The following is a 23875-nucleotide window of genomic DNA, read 5'->3' on the forward strand; positions in this document are numbered from 1 at the left end:
GATAATGGAGGACAAACAATAGAAGTTTATCTTGAAGAAGATTACGGGGAATATCATATTATCGTCGAGGCAAATTCACATACATAAAAAAATGAACTGAAAGAAAAAATTAATGAATTGATGTACTTAGCCGTTGCTGAAGAATTCAAAGAACTTCACATCGACCACAATCAGTGTGCTCGATTAACGGGATTTTCCAAGAAAGAAATTGAGAAAATCTGGAAAGAAGTGTTTTGCCAGGGAAATACTACAGTTTTTCTACACGATAAAGAAAGAATAGTACCCAAGAAAGAAGATATCGAGAAAATGTTGAAGGAAAATCATGATAGTCTCCTTGGAGGTCATGGGCGAATAAAGAAAACATATTATAGAATTAGTGAGAATTACTTCTGGAAAACTTTAAGAAGAGACATCGAAGCTTCTGTAAAAAGATGTCAAATATGTCAGAAAAATAAGGTTAATAGACATCCTACGAGAATTCCGATGATAATCACAGACATTCCGATGAATTTCAATGACAAAATTGCTATGGATATTTGTGGACCATTGCCATTGACAGAAAGACGCAATAAATATATTTTGACAATTCAAGATTGCCTGACTAAATATTTTGTTAGAATACCAATTCCAGACAGTACAGCTTTAACAGTTATAAATAAATTTCTGAAGCATTATGTGGGTTATATTGGAGTACCACGTAATATATTGACAGATAGAGGAACTAACTTTAACAGTGAATTGATGAAAAATTTTCAAAAGATGTTGGGCATTAAACATATTACAACTACAAGTTTTCATCCAGAAAGTAATGGCAGACTGGAAAGAAGTCATCAAGTATTAAAAGATTATCTACGTCACTTTTCCAACGAAAATGCTGATGATTGGGATACGAAGATTTATTTAGCTGGAATATATTACAACACATCCAAACATTAAAGTACGGGATTTACTCCTTTAGAACTAGTTTTCGGAATGAATCCAAGGAATGTATCATCATTGAAGACTACTAACGTAACATATATGGAGTATTTGGGTGATTTACAAGCTAAAATCAATAAAACTATCGAGGAAAATAAAAGAATAATAGCTGAAAGTAAGCAAAGAACAAAAATACATTATGATCGACTAACGAATCCAAAGGAGTTTAAAGTAGGTGATTTGGTTTGGCTAAAGAAAGAAGAATTCTAATCCATTTGGTTATGATAGAGGTCAAAAGTAACGAAGAATTAAATTTTTCTACATTACCAAATATTTACATGGAGTATTTAGGAGACGTAAGATTTTTCCATGAGACGTACAATATTGTATCTTACTTTAATTTGGACGAATTAACATTCTAGGAGTCAGAAATCTTAAAAAGTATTGATCAAGTCCAATCATCGTGTCAAAATAATTGTACGGAATCACACTTGATTATGAGGTTAAGAAATCAGTTAGAAAGTCTAAAACAAGATAAGTGTAAGCTATTCTCTGCTATAGGGATCCCTACGTTGATTAGAAATAGACGGGGGATATTTGATTTTGTTGGTAAAATTAGTAAAATACTTTTTGGTACTATGAGTCAGGACAATGCAGATTATTATAATTCTGAAATTGATGCAGTCCATGAAGACAATAAAAGAATTGGAGAACTATTTAAGAATCAAACATATATATTACAATTAACTATTCATAAAACTGAAAGTCTTTTTAGAGAATATAATAAAAAATTCATAGAAATAAATTCAAATTTTCAAAATTTCGATAATAACATAAAGAAAATTATTTTACAAGAAAATTCGTTGCAAAGAGATTCTTTAATAACTGAAATGTGTTTGGAAATTGAGTTAGCTTTGACGGAATTTGGTAAGGATGTAAATATGTTCACTCAATCACTAATATTTGCAAAGATTGGTCAAATAAATCCGCAATTATTAACACCAGAAGAACTTATAAGTTCTATAAAATTAATTCGAGGCGAAAGAGGGTCAAATGAATTTCTATTCATTTCTAAGAATTAAATGATCCACTTTTAAATTTAAGTTTAATAAAAATCCATGCTGTAGAAGCAGCGGATTTAAAATTAAGTGATTTGACAAAATACGGAAAAACTTTAACTGAGATTAAGAGAGAGGCAATCGAAATTGGAAATCATGAAAGAACAAAAACTATTTACGAACAAATAGTCAATTGGATTTTATATATTTTGTATGTGATTATTGCCTTGATATTATTATATGTAATTATTAAATTGAAATTGTATCAAATCTTCAAATGTCTGATAACTGGAATTATTCATATTTGTATAAAAAAATATAGCAATCAAAATGCATAGCCTGAGGACGTACAACATCATCATGTTAACGACGGTTATCTTGGAGATCAGATTGTTTTGAGAGATCTGATTCGTTCAAAATTTATATATGACAGTTTAAACTATCCTTTAACAAAACAGTTTAATAAACAATTAGCTGTTAATAAAATTCATAAATATAAATTGCAGATATCAGAATTTGAAGATTTGCCTTAAAAATATTATATTATCGCATACTAGCATATTTTATATAAATTTATTACATAATTCACATGTATTATTATTATTATTATTATTATATTCAACTTTACTTGTACTCATTATTCTGCTTAAATTTAAAGTTTTTGTTGTATTAAGAGCAATTATGTAAAATGCACTTCAACTATTCCGAAAGAAAAACCCCGATTGTATATTGTAAAAGGGGATTTTTCAATCTTATGGTGGGGGTGTTATGCCTCTGTAGATTTTTCTTATTCTTTTAACGTTATTTTTCAAAATTGCTGACGATGATGTTCACACGCTAGCGGCTGGGCAGAGCACATCTTATTACCTGTTTGTTCCCATGGCGTAGTGATACTTAAAATTGCGGTGTGTGTTCTCTAACACCTTTTTAATTAGTTACAGAATGGTACTCACAGAATACACTACGAATCTTTATGCATTCCTAGTTACAGAAAATATTTGAGAATAAGTTAAAGAATCTTAAAGTGCGACTTTACGTTATCAAATAAACAATTAAATGTGACTATAGTTTAGACATTAAAATCTTGTGTAAGTTATTTTAAAAGAAAGTTAAATCTTTCTCCCAAGGCATAACAATATATATATATATATTTATATATGTAAATCTAAAATGAACAACACATAAAACTTAAACACAATTAATGCACAGCGTGATCTGAGCCCATAAACTATTGAGTTATAAGGGATGTTTAAAATACTCTTTCTTATAACACAATTTTCTTTTTATTTTATATGATAAGGTGGAAGTACGTCTTTACTTTATCAGGAGTAGAAAAAGAATAAACGAATAACGAATAAACCAAAAGAAAAATATTTCGTCGCCAAGCACTTAGGATGCAGCTGCTCTTTGGTAAGGATAAAAAAAACAAAGATTAAGAAGGACCGCCTATCGATAGAACAAAACACTCTGTGTCCCACATCGGATATCGGATATTATTTATATACATTTTTTTTTTATATAAGCAATTTTAATCTCTAAAGAGCGATTATTTTTCGTAGTTTATTGAAAAAAGAAAATGTGTACATTAGAAATATTTACATAAATATATATGTGCATTATTATATAGTCGTATGCTTATAAGTTAAGATTACAGTCTTCCAGAAAAGCACGGAAATTATTACAAATATATTTTGTGGGAGTATAGAGCAGAACGAAAGATGCAAGTGGTTGGGTTAGCTTTATTTTGTGAAGTTTTCTTTTAAATTTATTGCGTTGTTCTTCGTATAAAGGATATTGCCAAAGTATGTGATCAAGAGTTTGTTGTTGGTAACCATAATTACAAGACGGATCATTAATGATATTGATTTTTATTAACGATGCATTTAAACTATAATGGCCAGATCTACATTTGTTAATTGTAGCTATAAATTTACGTGGTAATTTTTTTTTTGAACATAGATTTAGCTTTAGTGTTACGATACTTTTGGAAAAAATCAAAACCTCTTGTTCGTCCTTTTCCAATAATTATGTTATTAGTGGCCGTAAAAGCTTTTTTCCGCTAATTTTTTGAAATTAGTATACGGAATTTTAACATAAGTTGAGAAAGGATTTCCACATGCTAATTTAGCTTTAGCATCAGCCTCTTCATTACCTTTGATACCTATTTGGGACGGTACCCAGACAAGCTTAATTTTACAATTTTCATTGCGCTTTTTGTTTGATGCAAGGATTTTCTCTTTGATTTCGTATATATAAGGGTTTGTATGTACACTATTTTTACAATTTTTTAATGAAACTAAAGTGCTTAAAGAATCAGTAAAAATTAAAAAGTTACAGCGTGGACGATTCATAGTAATATCGATTGCATTTGATAAGGCTATGCATTCAGCAGTAAATATTGAAGCATGTTTTTTGAAGCTAATCAGAATACTTATATTTAATTTCGGACAGATGCAAGCGCTACAGAGTTAGAATTTTCTGATTTTCTTCCACCAGTATATATTGCATACGTATTTCTATCTTTAGTAAGTTCGTCTATCAGCAAGTTAAAATCGTTAGAACTTTTTAATTTTTTGCCAAATTCGAGATCGATATTTATATCACCTATTATTATATCATATGCATGCTTGTAACAAGTATAGTAATCGCTTTTAAATATAAGAGAGTTTACTTGCTTGATATTTTTTATGCAATTCACAAAAATACGTTTATTATTTACAAATAAATTTTCTTTACATTCTATCTGTTTTTTAAAATCAAAAACATTTTCATATATGTTTAAACTAGTATTTGAGGCAATCTTGTACAAGTAACTATTGCATAAATACATAGTACGTTCTTGTATAAAAGTTAATTTTGATTCGGAGATAAGAATATTAGTTGGGGTGCTGATTCTATATCCTAAAGCTAGTCTTATAGCCATATATTGTAATTTTTATAGTTTTTCTATTTGAGTTTTTTGTATAGGAAAGTAGACAAAGCTAGCGTAATCAATGATTGATCGTACAAAACTTTTATACATAATAATTAAAGTTTCAGGATCTGCACCCCATTTAATACCTCGTAAGAATGTAATGATATTTATTGCTTTTGTACATTTTTTCAAGACTTTATTTACATGTTCTTTAAATGTTAATTTATAGTCAAATAAAATTCCAAGAAATCGTGCGTGGTTACTAGATTTAATGATCGTATTGTTAATATTTATTTTAGTTTCGCCAGGCGTAACATTAACGATTATTAAAATGTATAAAAATGGTTTTTGACTCGTTTAAAGAGAGCCCTAATTCACAAAGATCTTCGAACATTTGTTTTAACGCTTTTTCAAGCAGTCTTTTACATGTTTCAAAAAAACCTCTATTGCAGTAAAGAGCAATGTTATCTGGAAATTGTGATATCTTTACTCTTTTAGGAATCCTATCAATAATGTTAGAAACATATATACAGTATAGTAGGGGACAAAGCACACCACCTTGAGGCACTCCTTTATAAACTTTTCTAGCTTCATTACCTGTTTTATCAGTGTATATAGATCTTTCGAGTGTAATAAATTTTATAAATTTAGTCAATTCTTGCGGACAGCCTATTTGTGTGAGTTTAAGTAATAGAATTTCAATGTTAACATTGTCAAATGCTCCACTGACATCAAGAAAACCAGCTAGAGTATCCTTTTTGTTAATAAATGATTTTTCTACCTGAAGGGCTAGACTTAATAGATTATCTGATGTTGATTGCCCTTTTCTAAATCCGATTTGGCTTTTTAGAAGAATTTTTTTTCTTGCTCAACTCACCATTGCAATCGATTTTTTATTAACGTTTCAAAGAGTTTACATAGACACTGCGTTAGACTTAATGGTCTCATGCTTGTACCATCTGGTTTTTTGACTAAATGTAGGTAAGTAAAATAGGATTGGTAATGGAAGGACTTGGTAATTCTTTGATATAACGAGCTTACCTTGATTGATTTACGAATGATGATTTTGTATGAAGAGGTGTAGTCCATGTTGCCAATGTCCTTGTTGTGGTAGATCACCTATTAGAAGGTTCGACTGTCCGTAGCTTTGCTTCATGTTAACTCTTGACTTCACTCTATATGATCGCGCACTTGCGTATGTAGTAAATATATCCAACCGATAAGTTCGACTGATATATCCGGCTCGAAGGACCAAAATTATGTTCGCGCGCACTATATGCTATGCTGACGCGAATCCGATTTCAACTAGCGTACCGTTTTTGAAGATGCAATTATACGCGAGTTGCACGAAAGTCTCACGACGGTAAACTAATACAGTGTGAGTGGTTTTGTAGTATTACTAAAGTCACTTCTTCAGTCAACAATGCTTTATTAACTTAAGTCTTTGGCGATTATGTTACAATTGTTCGATGTGGACTGTATAGATGTAAAGTGTATGACACAAAAATGTATAATAAGCAAAGTGTATAAGAGACTTTGACGGACAGAGTGTATGTATATGAAGAAGAGGATGTATTACGAACAGAGACGAACGATCTTACTTGATTGCACATGTTTTTATATCTGAAATAGTTACACCCCTTTGGAGAAGGAAGGAACTGAATGCAACTTATTAACCAATAATAGGAGGGTCCACCCACCAGAGTGACCCGATGGGAAAGTTTATGTTTTTTGGGAAGGATAGTAGTGGGGGTTTCTAGGAACATAAGGAATTTCTTTTCTAAATAGTACCCTTCTCATGTGCATTGTCTCATGTTCACTTAAGTATTGTATATCACTCGAAGGACCCAACACTGGTATGCTTTTAGTTGCCCAATATGATTCGATGGTCATTGAAATGGTTAGAAAATTTATGGCAATCATAAATTTTCTTCATCCTTGAGTGGAATCTTTAAAATAGACGATATCTTATACCTAAGACTTGACATATTCTATGATATTTGGTTCCATAAACTTAAGTTATGGTTTTCTTCAAATGAAATTTAATATATGAAAAAATAACTGAATATAAGTGTTACGTCCTAGAGGACGAATTTAAATAAGTAGTATAAAGTACGCCTGTTTGTGGTCACTCTGCGTTCACCGATTTTAACCGGGTCCAGGCTGGTTCGTTTTCTTGTTCAAACAGTGGTAAACTGTGGTGAAACGCGTACGGTAAAAGGGGTGGATTGAGGAAGGTTTTATCGACGGGAGAAGTATTGATGACCGCAGCTCTGATTAACAACAGTTTAATGAAAATAAAGAATTTGATAACTTACAGATTGTTGTACAGTGGCAGGTTCTTCCAAAGATCGCTCAGGAGGCTTGGGCTGCTTCTCTCCAAAGGAGGGTTAGGTATTGCAATGAACTCGTGATGCGATATGCATAAATGCGAATTATAATGCAATTATGCGAATGCATAAATTGTTTGCCTTGCACGATCTTTAAAACGTGTCGTTCCGTTTCTGTTATTTCCGCCGTAGACAATTCTCCCTTATACGAGTTAGTTTTAAGCCATCGTCGGCATCGAGCTACAATTTTTAATAATCGCGCGTAACTGTAGAATCGCTGAAATATATTTCCGGATTCAATTCGCGTCGTTAATACCGACAATCCTTTCACGTCCGGTAATTCGAGAATTTCCCTTTCCGTCGGGTTGGGCCACTCAGTCTCTGGTTGCGCGAGCCAGGGTGGTGCATGGAACCATGCCTCGTTCCTCAAAAAATCGCGCGGAAGTTGTCCCCTAGATAAAGCGTCCGCTGAGTTGTCCTCGGATCGCACATGTCGCCATATGATATCTTCCCAGATTTCATGTATTTCGCGCACGCGATTCACCGTGTATAATTTTAACGTATTGAAGTTTCTTTTCAGCCAACCCAGTACAATTATCGAATCGAACCAAAAAGTTATCTTGTCGGGTTTCAATCCGCCGGCAGTCCGGACTTCTCTGTATAACTGCGCGAGTGTTAATGCTCAGCATAACTCTAAACGTGGTATAGTGGTATCCTTAAGGGGAGCCACACGACTTTTCGCGCAAGGTAGACGTACATATGTGTTACCGAATTTATCTCGCGATCTTACATATAAGTAGCCGCCGTAACCAGATTGACTCGCGTCGCAAAAACCATGCACTTGCACGTCAATCAGGTTGTCGAGTGTAATGCATCTTTCTATCGTTAAACTGTCAATTAATGTCAATTGTTCTGCGAACGTTATCTTCGAGGTACGTAACGTACTGGGTACCGATTCATCCCAGTCGACGTGTGTTTTCCAGCAGTCTTGGATGAAGATTTTGGCGTTTAGAATGACGGGTCCTAGGAGTCCGAGTGGATCAAAGATCTTTGCGACTTCGGATAAAATTCGTCGTTTGATAATTCTTTCGTGAATATCTACTGGCGTGACGAAGTAGATTAAACAATCATGATGTGCGTTCCATGAAATACCGAGTGTCTTTAAAATAGGATTTTCCCCAGAGCAGAGCTCGACGTCGATGTTTTTTATGTCTAAATTTTCGAGCACCGGTCGGAAGTTAGACGCCCACTGTCGTATATTAAAACCGCCTCGTTTCAATATTTCAATAGTTTGATCGCGTATCTTTCCGAGGGTTTCGACATTATCAGTTCCCGTAATGAGGTCGTCCACGTATAGATCGCGGTTAAGTATTTCGGCTCCGAGTGGATAATTAGCACCTTCATCCTTCGCGAGTTGTTTGATGGTTCGTATGGCAAGAAACGGTGCTGACGCTATTCCGAATGTCACCGTATTAAGTTCGAACGTGCGAATCTGTTCGTTATGCCACCAAAATATCCGTTAATATTGGCGATCGTCTGGATGAATCCATATTTGCCGATACATTTTCTCGATATCCGCTGTTAATATGTACCGATAAAAAGCTAGATTTAAATGAGATCTATTTCCCTATATTCCCGTCGAATCGCGGGATCTCAAGACGCCGTAATTGTATTTGTTGATCGCGAGTTTTCGTGATATCGTTGTTTTCGTTAGAGTTATTCGGGTTGTTAACTGCGGCGGTATCGTTTGAATGAATTTTGTCTCCGATCACGTGGTATCTTTCTATGAGTTGGTCTAGATCGTCGACTCTTGTCTCTCCGGCGCTGTTATTACCACACTTTTCATGCAATGATTCATAATCATCTACTTGTTTGGTAAGACGTTCGTAACGCTTTCTTAGTTCATTTACACTTAAACTTCCTTCTTCAATTAAATTTTCGAAGTGCGTTAATCGCGTTTCTAAATTCTGCCGCTTTTGTTCGAGCTGTTTTTGCGATGTCATTATGGATCGGTATCGTCTATTCTATTCCGCGAAAACTACTCAAATCAATTTGTGGTAAATATAAAAATCTCTTTTGTACGAATGTATTGCTGTGCGTTGGATTCTCGATCACACGGGTACAGTCCTGATGCTGTAAATCGTTGGAGGGGGTATACGATCGTCGCTAGCTGTATGCCGATAGATGGGGTGACCGGCGAGACGTTGTGGTATCTCTTCTTATTAATACCACGAGTTAAAGATATACAAAAATGGTTAACGTATATAGAAAACTTTATTAATAAAACTGTATTAAATAAGTATAACAAGTAGTTAAAATGAGTTTTTGGAACACGTGGTGAATGCAATGCGTTGTGTGTTGTGAAGCGTGTACAATGCCTTTAACTATTGTTCTCTTTTGTTTTATGAGTTGTGGGATTGTTTTATCATTTGAGTGTAGTTGTATGAGCGGTCTGTAGAGGCGTGACTGTAGATACGCGTCCGCTACAACTACTCCCCCCGAGTGACTTTGCGCGGGAAGCTTAAAAGTCACGGTGCGTTTGTACGTTTTCTTTGGTATATCCATTGAAGATCCCCAATGATATGGTTTCATCTTCTCAGGTACTAATTGTTGGTCTTCGACGTTGTCGAGATCAGTCTTGTTAATGTAGCAAGGCTTTAGTCTTTCGATTGAGACGTTTTTTTCTTCACCTTCTACTAGTATTTTGTAGAGTTTATCGGAGATTCTGTCAATCACCTTGTATGGACCTTGGTAAGGCGCTTCTAACGGTGCCTTTACGTGGTCACAGCGTAACCACACACGCTTGCAGGTGTTTAGGTCCTTGAGTATGAATACTTTTGCTTTGGAGTGGTGTGCGGTAGGCGTTGGTCGTATGCCCCGCATGTATTCTCGATGTTTTTCCACGAAGATCTGTGAGTCGAGAGGTTGATCGGTCGAAGTGATAAATTCTCCGGGCACTCTTAAGCAAGTTCCGTATAACATTTCTGCCGGAGTGGCTTGGATATCCTCCTTGAATGAAGTTCGAAGTCCGAGTAGTACCACGGGTAAGATGTCGAGCCAAGGTTTTGGAGAGCACATTAAAGCGGCCTATAAGGTTCTATGCATGCGCTCGACGATGCCGTTTGATTGAGGATGAAAAGGAGTCGTTCTTGTTTTCTTGGCACCTACTAGATGGACGAGAGATTGGAGAAGAGCTGATTCGAATTGTGTGCCTTGATCCGACGTTATGGTGATTGGAGTTCCGTAGTGGGATATCCACTCGTTGAATAATGCTGTTGCGACTGTGTCCGCTGACATGTCTTTTATCGGTACCGCAGCTGGCCATCTTGAAAATCTGTCAATCATTGTGAGGCAGTATTGGTATCCTCGAACGTTTGGAAGGAATATTATGTCAATATGTAGATGGTTGAATCTGTTGCTGGGTACTTCAATGTGGTTAGGTTCAGTTCTTGTATGTCGATGAGTCTTGGCTCTCTGACATGCTATCCACTCACGAGACCATTGTAGGGAATCCCTGCGTATTCCAGGCCATGTGTATTTCTCCCTGATGAGTTTCGACGTGTTTCTGCCACTTGGATGTGCAGTGTTGTGAACTGTTTGGAAGACTGTTTTTCTGAGGGACGATGGAATGTATGGTCTAACAATTCCTGTAGAAATGTCGCAGTATACTTTAGTTTTTGGTTCAATCTCGAGTTCGTGGAGCTTTAGTGATGTGGAGCCTTGAACTATGTTCTGTAGTTCCTCGTCAGCGCGTTGAGCCTCGTGAATGGCTTCAGGCGTCAGTATTGTTGGCATGGTGATAGTATTAATGCGTGAAAGTGCATCTGCAACCACGTTGTCTCCGCCTTTCACGTGTACTATGTCCGTAGAAAATTGAGATATGTAATCTAGTTGCCTGATTTGTCGTTCTGATGATTTGTCGAGCTTTTGCTTGAAAGCATAGATTAGTGGTTTGTGGTCCGTTTTTATGATGAAATTTCGGCAGTCTGAAAGATAATAAAAAAATTTAATAGCGGTGAAAATTGCTAATAACTCACGGTCGTAAGTGCTGTAGCGTTTTTCTGTCTCACTGAGTTTTCGTGGGAAAAAACCCAATGGTTGCCAGATATCGTTGACGAGTGGTTCCAGTTTTGCTCCTATTGCTGATGATGACGCGTCAGTAGTGAGGGCCATTGGTGCAATTGGAGATGGATAGGCGAGTAAAGTTGTGTTTGCTATTTTTTGTTTGCATTCTATGAATGCTTTACTGGCTTCAGGTGTCCAAGCTATTTTTGTTTTGTCATTTTTTATCGACTGTTTTAGGTAACTGTTTAATGGTATTTGCTATTGTTCTCTTTTGTTTTATGAGTTGTTGGTCTGTTTTATCATTTGAGTGTAGTTGTATGAGCGGTCTGTAGAGGCGTGACTGTAGATACGCGTCCGCTACAACGTCTGGGGCGGTACGATCGAAGATCGCGCCCTCTAAAGTTACTAGAAGGCTAGGGAATCACGCTAACAGGAAGTAGTTACTAGTCTGTACGTAGCCGTTGATAAATGTACAATAAAGAAAAGCAAGTCGCAAAGAAAATTCAGTCTAGTTTTATTTTTACTATAGGGAAACCCTCTACACGTCAGGGCGTCTTCGATTTCTAGTCGACCGTTCAAATAAAGGAATGCGGCGTGACGGTGGGGCCGCCGAAAATGTTATCGTTATTTGTACAAGGATAAAGCGATTTCCGCGCGGTTAAGAAATAACTATTTCATGAATATATACGTTTCTACCGTTGTTATTAATAATTAAGTTATTCATATATTGATTCAGAGCTTGATATACAATTTCTTACCAAATGATGAATAAATGAATAATGATATTGGAAATTGCAAACTTCTACTGGATTCGAGAACGCAATTTCACTTGAAATATATGTTAATGAATAAAGGTGTGTACGCATAAGCGCACACACGGATAATTCAAACTACTTATCTCGTTTCTAGATCTTTCGTGATGATGGTTAAGCTGGGCGATGAAGATGTTCGCAAGATGGCGGACTTTCTCGACTTCGTTGTCCTCTAATCGGTTTGCTCGGCGTGGTGGTAGTCTATTCACTGCTTCGTAAATCAGAAGTCGGGAATTCGCACCTTACAGGATTGCACCAGAATGTTGTGACCAAAAGATTCTTCAATGAAAAGTCCTCTGGTAATTAGTTGCTGGGGATGAGGAAGAAGGGATTAGAATAAACTTAATCAAACACGTGGTTGAGCCAAACAAAGAAACAATGCCTTTTTTATTGGCTCGTCAGGGAAAAGCCTTGCGGCATAAAAACCCTGGATGTTATTTGATTATAACAATGAGAGTCCACCACGTGGTATTACCACGCGGGAAAATACCGTCCATATAAAATGTATATAATGGAAAGATCTCACCTCTCGCTCGCTTCGCTTACGTTCCTTAACTAATTTAACTTAACTCCTTTGATTTCGATATATATTCACAGGCGTCCGATAATGGAATGAAAGAATGTCCTTTTGTACTGTCCCAGCAGGGCGTACGGACTGGGAGTGAGAAGTGGGGAGGCGAGAGGTGGGGGTAACTAGAGGGGCGCTTCGGTAGTTACTAGTAGTAAATCGATGCTCGCAATGAGTATCGATCTAGAATCCTAATCTTTGGAGGCGGACGCGCGCGAATTTAGAATACCGCTAATTACCGTATGATCCTTTTGGATCGTACAATGATTTTACTGCAGCGTTCCAGAGACCTCCGAAATGAGGTGATCTAGGAGGAATAAAATGCCACCTAATATCGTCGTTGGACAATTGTCGAGAAACGCGTGACTGTATTTCATTTGCAGCGCTCAAAAAATTTGTTGCATTGTCTGAATAGATATCAGGACATTTCCCCCTGCGAGTTATAAACCTTCTTAATGAAGATAAAAATAAATCTGTCGTCAAAACGCTTACTATTTCTAAATGCACCGCCTGTGTGGTAAAACAGACGAAGACTGCTACATATACTTTGATTCGTCCGTGATTCCGATGCTGCCTTTCCTTTATGAATATTGGTCCACAAAAGTCGACCCCGGTGTGGAGGAATGGCCGATTTGGTTGTAACCGACTTGCTGGTAAATCGCTCATTTTGTAATTGAGCATGATTGGTCTCAAACGTCGACAAACGGTACATTTGCTTATTACACGCTTTAATTGTGTTCGACCGTTCAGAGGCCAAAAACTTTCGCGAACGGCATTAAGTGTGGCCTGTGTTCCGCCATGATAGATTTTCTCATGCCTTTCACGTATTATAAGTTCAGTAATAACATGTATCTTTGGTAATAATGCCGCATGTCTTTGATCATATGGCAGATTGCCCTTGCTCAATCTCCCGCCAACTCTTAGAACTCCTTGATTATCAATGAATGGGCTGAGGGCTACTATCGAATTGCGAATATCCTTTTCAGATTGGATTTGCTTGATGATTTCAAATCTCTCTTCACGGATTTGACTATGATTGTTTCTGCGTTTTTTAATTCGCTTACTGCTAATTCACGGCCAACCCTGTTTACGTTAGACTCTCTTGCATTCTGTGCGAATCTGATGCAGTAAGCTACTATGCGCTTTAATTTTCGGAATGAGGAATATCGCCTATATAAATCGAACGGCTTGTCGGACGCCGCGACCGCCACGAATTTTCTCATATCGGGTATTTCTACTTTTTCTACTATGTGCTGTGGCCAGTATAATTCTGGTTGAATTAGCCACGAAGGTCCTGCCTTCCAGATTTCGTTTTTAATGAAATCAGTCGGCGTTACGCCGCGCGATATCAAATCAGCCGGGTTATATTGAGATGCTACGTGCCGCCATTGCTCTGAAGCGGTATTTTCCAAAATCTCTGTCACTCGATGCGTTACAAACGTTTTTAGTAAATGTGGTAGTGTATTGAGCCAATGCAAAACTATTGTTGAATCTGACCAAAACACCGAACGACGAAATTTAATTCTTCGCAGCGCGTTCTTAGTGGCTCTGTACAGGCGCGCTAGCAAGACCGCGCCACACAGTTCCAAACGCGAAAGCGATTGTGTCTTGAGAGGTGTCACCTTTGATTTTGCGCACACCAATTCAACCGTTGGTTTTTTGCCTATTGTTTTGATGTATATGCATGCCCCGTACGCCTTTTCGCTTGCGTCGCAAAATCCGTGTATTTCCAGTTCCGTATTGTTGCCTAACACTCTACGTGCGAATCTTACTTGTTCCAATTCATGCAAGCTTTGACGAAATGATTTCCAAGTCCTACCTATACCGTCAGGAACTTCTTGATCCCATGACGATTTTAGCTGATATAGTTCCTGCATCATCATTTTTGCTTTAATTATAACGGGCCCCAATAGCCCCAATGGGTCGAATATTTGTGCAATCTCTGACAATATACTGCGCTTGGTGATTTTAGTGGGATTGTCATTATGTCTTACTGAATATCCTATAATACCCTGCATGGCATTCCACTGTACTCCTAATGTTTTTATCGTAGCGGATATGTCTAAGCTTATAAACGTGTTATCCTTTTTATTATCTAAACCCTTTAATACTTCGGTGCTGTTCGAAGCCCATTGTCTTAGCTGCATGCCCGCCTTATTTGTTACCGCTTTGAGCTCGTCGCGAATTTGTCTAGCCTCGTCTATCGTATGGGCTCCCGTTAATAGATCATCGACATAAAAATCTTCCTTTAAGATAATGGATGCCCTTGGGTGTTGTCTTGATTCGTCGTTAGCAAGTTGATGTAGCGTGAGTTATGTTACAAGCGTCGGAAATAGAGATTTACAAACACGCAAGAAAATAACGATAACGAATTTGTTTGGTTCGGATAGGCAAGTAAATAATCGAACGAAAAGCGTTGATTAAAATACTTCCGATTTATTCACGTCCTTACAATTAAGAAGCCCGACAGAGAATGAATCGTCGCCGATGCAAAGGCAGCGATGGATAGCACCTTCCCTTGCCCCTCCCCCCATCGTAATCGAGCACCAGGAGGATGTTTAGTCTACCCACGCTGATAACGAGGCCAGCCGCCCGGGAATTCCAGAGGCCCGGTGGCCGAGTCATATGACTCCTCCCTGCCGAAGTTCGAGGACGTCCTCGCCCTTGACGTCCGTGGTATGTTGCCTCTCCCCATGCTGCCCCCCCCTGTTCTTACATTTATACAACAAGTAAACAAGCATGACCGATGTCAGCAACAACACCAGCACAATCGAGGTTATCGATGTATGAAATTCCAATCCGAATGATTTATTAGGAGTTATGAATTTTGGGGTAGTTATTGTGGGTACTACCAAACTTTTCAGCGGTTCGAAATTCAGTTGATGATTCCTGATTATGAGAGGTTGTAAAAGATTAATTTGCTTTGCTTCTCCGAAATCCTTGTCGAGTTCGTACCCTTGGATTTGTAGGTTACCCCCTTGTACCAAATGTGTCCCCCTGATTATGTTCCCGTTGTTACCATACTTAATCCTTATATAGTAGTTGCTTGATATTAACGTTGAATTCTCGGTTAATTTGTAAACGAGCAACAGTGAGGAGCCCACACCCACAATGATCGGCCCCGTTCCGACGGCTGTTATTTGTTGACATAAGTGTACTTCTTTATCAACGAGCCGACATTCTTTTGCATATAGCTTGATTGTAGGTCCAATTAAAGTCCAAGGTGTGGTAATAATTTCCGTTTGATTATTATTATTTATAATAGCAAGTCTTTGAATTAAGGCGAATTCAATGGGATTTAGGATAGGAATTTTAAGGGCATATATAATGAAGTCTTGGGTAAATACGATTGTTCCCCTAGTAAAGCGAAAATCTAACAAGCTATGATAATGTAACATAAGCTCCTTATAAGAATGAATACCCAAAAGGTGTGCACGAATATTTGACATTTGTTCGTATGTAAGTATTTCCAAATCGAATAATTGTCCCAAAAAGATGAAAGATCTTTTTATTTTGCCTAACAAATCGAGAAAATTTTGTCCCTGTATAATAAGCGTGGTTATTCCTTCGAAGAGATTAAATTTGATGTTTTGGTTATTCAAAGTTTTTGCCATATTTAACAAACTCCCGTTGATAATTCCTATGTTAGCGTTTATGTCCTTGCCAACCTTATATATTACACTTATTGATTTATTTATCATGACTATATCCTCTTGCTGTTGATAGTTAAGTAGTTCTAAATTACTATTGTAGGGAAAACACTTATTAAGTATCCAGCTAAGGATATCCGATTTCCCCGAGAAAACCGGTACCACACAGAAGATTAAGGAAAAACACTTTAATGAACACAAAACAAAACGTTAACAAGAGTAAACACACCAAAAGTAAAGGAACGCACTAAACTACTTTTCCGGGAACACTCTCGCTCAAATTATCTCGCAAATCGTTAATTTATTAATCGCCTTTTAATCGCACTCGATCACACCTTCGTACGCACGTATAGCTCTCTCTAAATCTCTCTCTTGTTCTCTTGTTCCCCATTTATATATTAAAGCCCCCTTGTTTTGGCTGCTAGGCGATACTCCCGTGGCAACATCTCGCCAGGCAACCAGTTTGTCTCAGTTTGCGCTGCCAGGGAACGCTCACCCATGGCTACGACTCAAAACGCCACGAACTTGCCCCTGTTTATGCTACCAGGCAACGTACCCTTGAAGCTTCTTCACGCCGCACACGCACACACACATACAACAGACGCTCCTACTCCCACACTCGGTCATTCTGAAAATGATATCTGGCCTCAGATATTCGTTCTTCTTAAAACCAACACAAATGCTTACGCTATACAAACTGTCAACGAAATTACACATATTACAAGCGACAATGCTGCGCTACATTCGATTTAAAATATGAAAACTTCACACTCTTACTTGCTTCACATCTTAAACTCTCACACACGTTTACATTTTAAATTCATTCCATCGCTTTTGTCTCGCAACACCACTGTACAAAGTTTTAACGCAATTACACAATACTACTAATAATATAAAAAGTCAAATATGTTTAATCTTATGAACTAGTCATACAAAATTGAAACTACTAGATGAACAAAACGGTAAATTGAGTCTTTACTTAAGAAGAACGAAAATTATTACTATAGCTTCCAACATATTTTTCCCTAATGCTTTCATGTTTCTTTTTTTTTCGGCTTACGTTCTGGTCTTCCTCTGTCCCTCGTTTTCACCCGCTTACAAATTCCGTGACAATTATTTCGCAATGCTCTGGCCTTTTTAAATTTTACCGCTAGTCTAGGAGACAATGTAATAGCGCTAGAATGATCTCCACCCTTGCCCCTACCACTACCTTTCTTAACACTGTTCCTAGGAGTTTTCTTGTTTTTAACCCAATATTCGTCGATATCACTATCACTAACACTTTCTTCATGAGCAGAAGAATCCCTCTTACGCTTACTGGATGTGTGTTCATGTGTTCGGACGACACGAGTCGCTTTCATAGTGTGCCACTTCGTGGCCAACCGCCAACTTCGGTTACACTCGGCTTTCCTCGACATCCCAAACACACGGACATGGAAAACTTTCATTGTGTGCAATCCCAGTGGCACAGGGAGAGGGTAAGATTTACCCACGATCTGACAGCACAGGTTGGAACGAGATGGAGAGTACTAATAAAAATGGCTGTCTGAGAAGCCGGTGTCACAGCGCTTCTTCAACCGCCGTGATGAGTTATGGCGAGTCTGCATGGAGCGACAACTGTCGTGAGTTCTGATTGGGCATTAGAAATCCCAAACAACTTCTGAGATTATGAATGTTTATGTTGAAGTATATGTGGTGATACTCCGCTATGATCCTCCTAACTCCCTGCCGATAATCATAATGGGCCGAACCAATGTCCCCCTCATTGACACCCCTCGCGAGCATTGCCGTAAGTAACAGGACCAGTGCAATCCTCATCGTCCTGTAAAGAAGAGATCTTTCTTAATTTCTTGGCGCTTCGTAAATTATAGCGTCGGGGTTGACCATGTATATAACACTCTAACGCGGGACCCTTCTGTTCGTTTACAAGTACTTTCTGATATCGTGCTGCCGTTTTGTCACGCTGTTGTTTATGTGTTTTAATATAGATTTCTTTATTTTCTAATGTTTTATCGGAGTCGTTAGGTAATTTTTGCTTATTTATTTGCTTATTATATAAAGTGTTATAGAAAGGTAAAATTTCATTTTTCCGTATCTCATTATATTTCTCGATCGTGTCGGCCTCCGGTTCGATTACGTGTTTATGTAAATCTTCGTACGGTCCATATAAAAGGGTAAAAGGTGCAAAGTTTGTGGTTGAATGAATACTTTGATTATAAATTAAAATTGCTGTAGTCATATGGTTTTTGATCGTTTCTCCAGGATTTTGTTCCATAAGGATACTTAATTTCTCTCTTAGAGTGGAATGTAAACGTTATATCGGTCCATTTGACGTATGGCGATTGATGGTGGTTTAGTGGTAATTTATTTTGTGTATGCGGCAAAACTCCCTGAATACAGACGAATTAAATTTACTGCCGTTATCTGTATTGATTTTGTCTGGAAAATTATGATGTGAGGCAAAATGCCTTAATTTATTTAAAATGGTTGTGGCGTTTCCGTCCATTAGGTGATAGGCTTGAGCGTATTTGGAAAATATGTCTATGATCGTTAAGAATTTTTCTTTACAAATATGAAAAATATCCATGTGTATGTGTTGCAGCGGTTTATTAGTAATTATAGGGCCATAAGACTCCGTTGTATAAGGTCTTCTTTCATATTTATTCTCTAGGCCTAGTTCGCATTGGTTTATAAAATTTTGAATGATACGGTCCATGTTTAAAGGGTAAAATTTTCTTTTAAAGTGAGTTATAGTTTCCTGTATGCCGTTATGGTTTTGGTTATGATTCTCCTCTAATTTTTCCACAAAGTTTTTTCGATCTATTACAGGTGTGTAGATGTTAGTTTTAATCAATTTCAATCTTTCTTTGAAATGTCCCTTGAGTATTTTATACATAATGGTTTCCAAATTCTCGTCTGCAAAGTAAATTCCATATTGTTTATCAGGGTTGATGTTTTCTCTTAAAAATTTTAGTAATTGTGTCTCCGCATCATCTTTATTAATTTTGACCGTGTATAGTATTTTGAGTTTATCTTTGATCGTTTTCACCTTATAGTCTCTTCCTGATTTGATTATTACACCGTAATTAAACATGTGAATGTTTATTTACGTTATGGGCAAAGAGAAGTCTAGATTTTCACCCGATGCACGAACCTTCTCCTGAGCATTGAGTTCTATCCTGCTTAAAGCATCTGCCACACTATTTTCACGACCCTTCCTATATTTAATGTCGAAGTCATATTTTTCTAATTTAATTCTTCATCGAATTAGGCGAGCGTTGGGTGTCTTTAACCCATTCGAGACGGCGATTTTTTTCGAACACGGTCCCCAGGAGCGAAATTTTTTTTTTTGTTCATATTGTTCATTTTTAATAAAAAAACTTGTTTACTACAGAAATCACCCAATTCGTAAGCGAATTTGCATAAATAAGATGATTGCACACCGTGTGTGCAACTCGCTCCTCAGAAAATTTTTATTGCGAGGAGCGGATTGAACACCATGTGTGCAATGTAAGGTAAAATAAAAATACATCATTAAAATTGATAAATATTTATTTTAAAAATAATTAGATAATATAAAATCGTTATGTTGCTTTCAATAATGAAGAACAGAATATAATGCAAAGAAAATTTTTAAGAAATAGTAAAAAATCAAAAAAATAATTTGAACAATGAAGAAAATAATATAAACAAGAAATAAATTTTCAGAAAAATGTCTAAAGGTAATAAAGTAATGTAACTCAGTAATGAAAAAGAAAATACAATTTGTAAATACATTTTTAGAAAACAGCACACTGAAAAATAATCGTAAAATAATTATACATTAGTTGGTTGATGATAGCGCTTGAAACATTCTCCCAAACATAATCCTGGATTACCGACACAAGCAGGACAAAAGTAATTACTACGTCTATATTTTCCTTCTTTGTAGCACTGTCGGCACATCTTTCTGTTTACTTTTCTATTTTCATTTCTTGGTAAAATTTCAGGTAGGTGATCATTTGTTTCTGGTATTGGCGACCTTCTGTCTCGGGGTTGTCCAATTAAGTTTTTTAAAATTTCTAGACGATAGTTATAAAAACTCAATTTTCTTGTTGTTGGTGAATATGTTTTATATAAATTGAATGAATTTAAAACCAAAGTTTCAACTAAATGAATCCACAATTTTATGTACCATTTAAATGTCCTCCTTGAGCAAGAATAATAAACCAACATCTGATCTTTGCGATCTATCCCGTTCATATATTTGTTATAGTAATGCAACGCAATTGGTTGCAGAATATTTTGTTTATATTTATTTTCATATTCTTTTAAATTTGCTTTGTATTCACTTGATATGAATAACACATCTCTCTTATCTTTAAATTTACCTATCATTACATTGTTTTTGAACCGAGAAATTACTTCATTTTTCAACAGATTTTTTTTTATTACTTCGGAATTGTTTCCCTTCCTTGTCTTTCTCAATGTTCCTGTACAGTAACTTTTGTAATGAAGCAATTTTGAAACTAAACCAAAAGAACTGTAATAATTGTCCATGAAGACAGAATGTCCCTGATTTAGAAAATCTTTCATCAAATGAAAGACAACTTTATCTACATGTCCTTTTCCACTTATATCGTCACCACTTCCCGTATATACTTTTATTCGTAACGCAATACCAGAACTTTCGCACACAATGTATAACTTTACACCATGTTTGTGTTTTTTACCGGCAATATATTGTTTAAATATTAATCTTCCTCTCCAAGGAACTAGGGATTCATCTATTGATAATTCTCTGTGAGGATAATATATTTCTCTCATTTTATTATTAAAATAATTTACTACTGGAATTATTTTCCGTAGGCGATGATCACTTTCATTATCAGAAGAAAAATGAAGCGATCGTAAGATATTTTGAAATCTTTGTCTACTCATATGTTGGGAAAAATACTGAAAACTAAATTGTTCGCTCTTACTCCAGTAGTTAGCAATTCTTGGACATTTGATAGTTCCCATATGTAGTAATAAACTTAAAAATACCTTAAATTCAGAAATGGTTAAGTCCTTCCATTTTTCCTTTAAAATCTTCTCGCCGTACTTGTTTGTTTCATTCACAATCAAAGAGAAAAACGTATTATCAAATAAAAGTTCAAAAAAATCGTTTGGACTACCTCCGTTTGGTAACTTTTGGAGACCTGGTTTACCCTCAAAAGGAATTTTTGTAAGGGAACCATCATCTTCCCACTCTGTATCATCAATAAGTTCACTTTGATGCTGTTCAATTTCACTTTCAGTGTCAGTACAATCGTCACAATCACTTTCCTCAAAAACCTCATCCTGTGTATCATCTAAGAGTTCAATATTCACATTCCTGCTTTCCTCATTTTCTAAATCACTATCACTATCCATAATAACAAAATTTCGATTCTTTTTTCTATTTCTTGCAAGCATGAAATCATCACTTTCATTATCACTGGTTGCTTCCTGCATTCCTGATGTTCCTGCTTTAGGATCTACCATTTTAGGGGATAAATTTAAAACTGTCTTTTGCTTGAGAATTTTTCTGTACGACTAAACTGTTACGCGCCGTCGTTGATGCTCGAGTGTTTCGGGTAAAAAGGTACAGAGTGGTGGAAACAAAATTCTTATTTATTCACGGATAAAAATGGGTCAAAGAAAAGAAAAAATCTTATTATCTTAAGCCAGCGCGTATCTTATTATATCAAGCGCAGCCTGCGTATTCATAATTTCTTACATTATAAGAAATTATGAATACGCAATATTCAATGTAAGAAATTATTTCTTACATTATTTGATTAGGCGGTATATATAGAAGGCGATACTATTGCTATTGGTGATAAATTTGAAAAATAGAATTAGATAAATATGGGTTCTTACATTGATATTTTCTAAAAATGTAGATTTTGAAACTCCAAACAAAATGTTTTGTTTTGTTTTGTTTTGGTACGCAATAAAACCAATGCCAAATTTTGTTTTTCTATACTTTATAGATACTATTAATTCAAAAAAAATCTTCTCTCGACGATTATTTTACTCAGAATAACTGATAATTGCTCATTATTATTATTGCACACACGGTGTGCAACCCGTCTTTTAGCCTCGGAAAGCAATTGCACACACGGTGTGCAATCGGTCTCGAATGGGTTAAATACATTTTTTGCGACATTTTCATACAATGAACATTTTAAAACGACCGATGGAGCGTCCTGAACATTTAATTGTACATGCGCTTTTAGTTTGTTTAACCGCAACTTGACCTCGTCTGCATAGTTTTCATAGTTTTGGTTCGTCAATTGGTAACACGTACTGAGCCTATTAAATAATAACTCCTCGGAGCTAGGATCACTATATCTATTTATTAGGAGTATTTTACATGCGGTCCAATTCGGCGGGTTATTCGCAACTACTAAATCCAATGCTTTTCCTTGTATTTTGGATTTTATGACTGCAAATAATGATATATTTATGGCATCATCATTGGTTGCAAAATTCTCGACGAACTTGTCACACGTTTGTAGAAAGTGCGACAAAAATCTAGTTCCCCCCTCATAAATAGGAATCGCGTCGTGCCGTATTGCTAATCCTAATTTATATTGTTCTAAACCAATTAGTATATTCTGAGCCATTTTATATATTTTCCAACAATCGTTTGGGAGTAGGGTTATAATGAAATGGAATGAAAGGAATTTCAAAGACTTACTAATTTCTTTGACGATTCCAAGTGAGACTCTGCTTGCAAGTGGATTCCAAAGCATGACGTAGTGGACTGTGACGATGGGGTTAAAACACCAGCTGCCTCCTCTTTGATGATTTCCGTCAAGGATCTGGCGGAGAATCCAGATTTGTCAGCCTCACAGTATCCTACCGGCTGCGCCAGTTATGTTACAAGCGTCCGAAATAGAGATTTACAAACACGCAAGAAAATAACGATAACGAATTTGTTTGGTTCGGATAGGCGAGTAAATAATCGAACTAAAAGCGTTGATTAAAATACTTCCGATTTATTCACGTCTTTACAATTAAGAAGCCCGACAGAGAATGAATCGTCGCCGATGCGAAGGCAGCGATGGATAGCACCTTTCACTGTCCTGACGTGGCTTCCGCTTGTTGCGGCAGCGACTCGCGATATGTCCCATTTCCTGACACTTGTAGCACTGTATTTCCTGTCTCTCCTTTTTATTTGCAGTCTTTTTATATTCAGCACTTTTCGTTCCATGCGGACGTCGATTCTTCCCCGTCGCGGCCAGTGCTTCCGAAGCGTCTTCATCGCCGTTCAGCCTCGCGTGCTCTCTAATCAGTCTTTCTTGCAGATTATCGAGCGTCTGCCGCGCCGGATCGACGCTGTCCCACGCGACCTGCAGCGTGCTGAACCTCGTGGTCAGACTCGCAAGAATTTTTGCCATAATTGTTGCATCCGATACGTTTTCACCAACGTCCTTGAGCTGACCCGCCATGTTCGTCACTTTGGCCACGTGTTGCACCGCCGTGTCCGCTTCACACATTCGATACGCGAGGAAACGCTGCAGCAGACCCAGTTTATTTGTCACTGACTTC

At 36.8% G+C, this 23875-nt stretch overlaps 2 protein-coding genes across 4 annotated transcripts in view; one reads left to right on the forward strand and one right to left on the reverse strand.

Moving 5' to 3' along the window:
- The window catches only part of LOC107073512 (uncharacterized), a 160030-nt gene that overhangs the window by 72239 nt on the left and 63916 nt on the right, over positions 1-23875 (forward strand). The window lies entirely within an intron of this gene.
- Positions 10300-23161, reverse strand: LOC107073525 (retrovirus-related Pol polyprotein from transposon 412). 2 transcript variants are annotated; one of them, XM_089171074.1, is made up of 2 exons: positions 23022-23161; positions 10300-12407 (listed from the first exon to the last, which is right to left on the reverse strand). In XM_089171074.1, exon 2 carries the CDS (start codon positions 11391-11393, stop codon positions 10308-10310), a length of 1086 nt encoding a protein of 361 aa, XP_089027200.1. In that variant the 5' UTR covers positions 11394-12407; positions 23022-23161; the 3' UTR covers positions 10300-10307. The 2 variants fall into 2 exon arrangements, with proteins under 2 accessions (XP_089027200.1, XP_089027198.1); XM_089171072.1 differs by lacking the exon at positions 10300-12407 and adding an exon at positions 13614-18137.

This window comes from Polistes dominula, unplaced genomic scaffold (genome assembly GCF_049000335.1).
Source record: "Polistes dominula isolate Pdom_NZ unplaced genomic scaffold, Pdom_raw_medaka contig_269, whole genome shotgun sequence".
Taxonomy (NCBI): domain Eukaryota; kingdom Metazoa; phylum Arthropoda; class Insecta; order Hymenoptera; family Vespidae; genus Polistes; species Polistes dominula.

What these genes read in the sequence shown, in the direction of transcription:
- LOC107073525 (XM_089171072.1), bottom strand. Translation starts at nt 14,812, where the DNA reads ATGCAGCTAAGACAATGGGCTTCGAACAGCACCGAAGTATTAAAGGGT.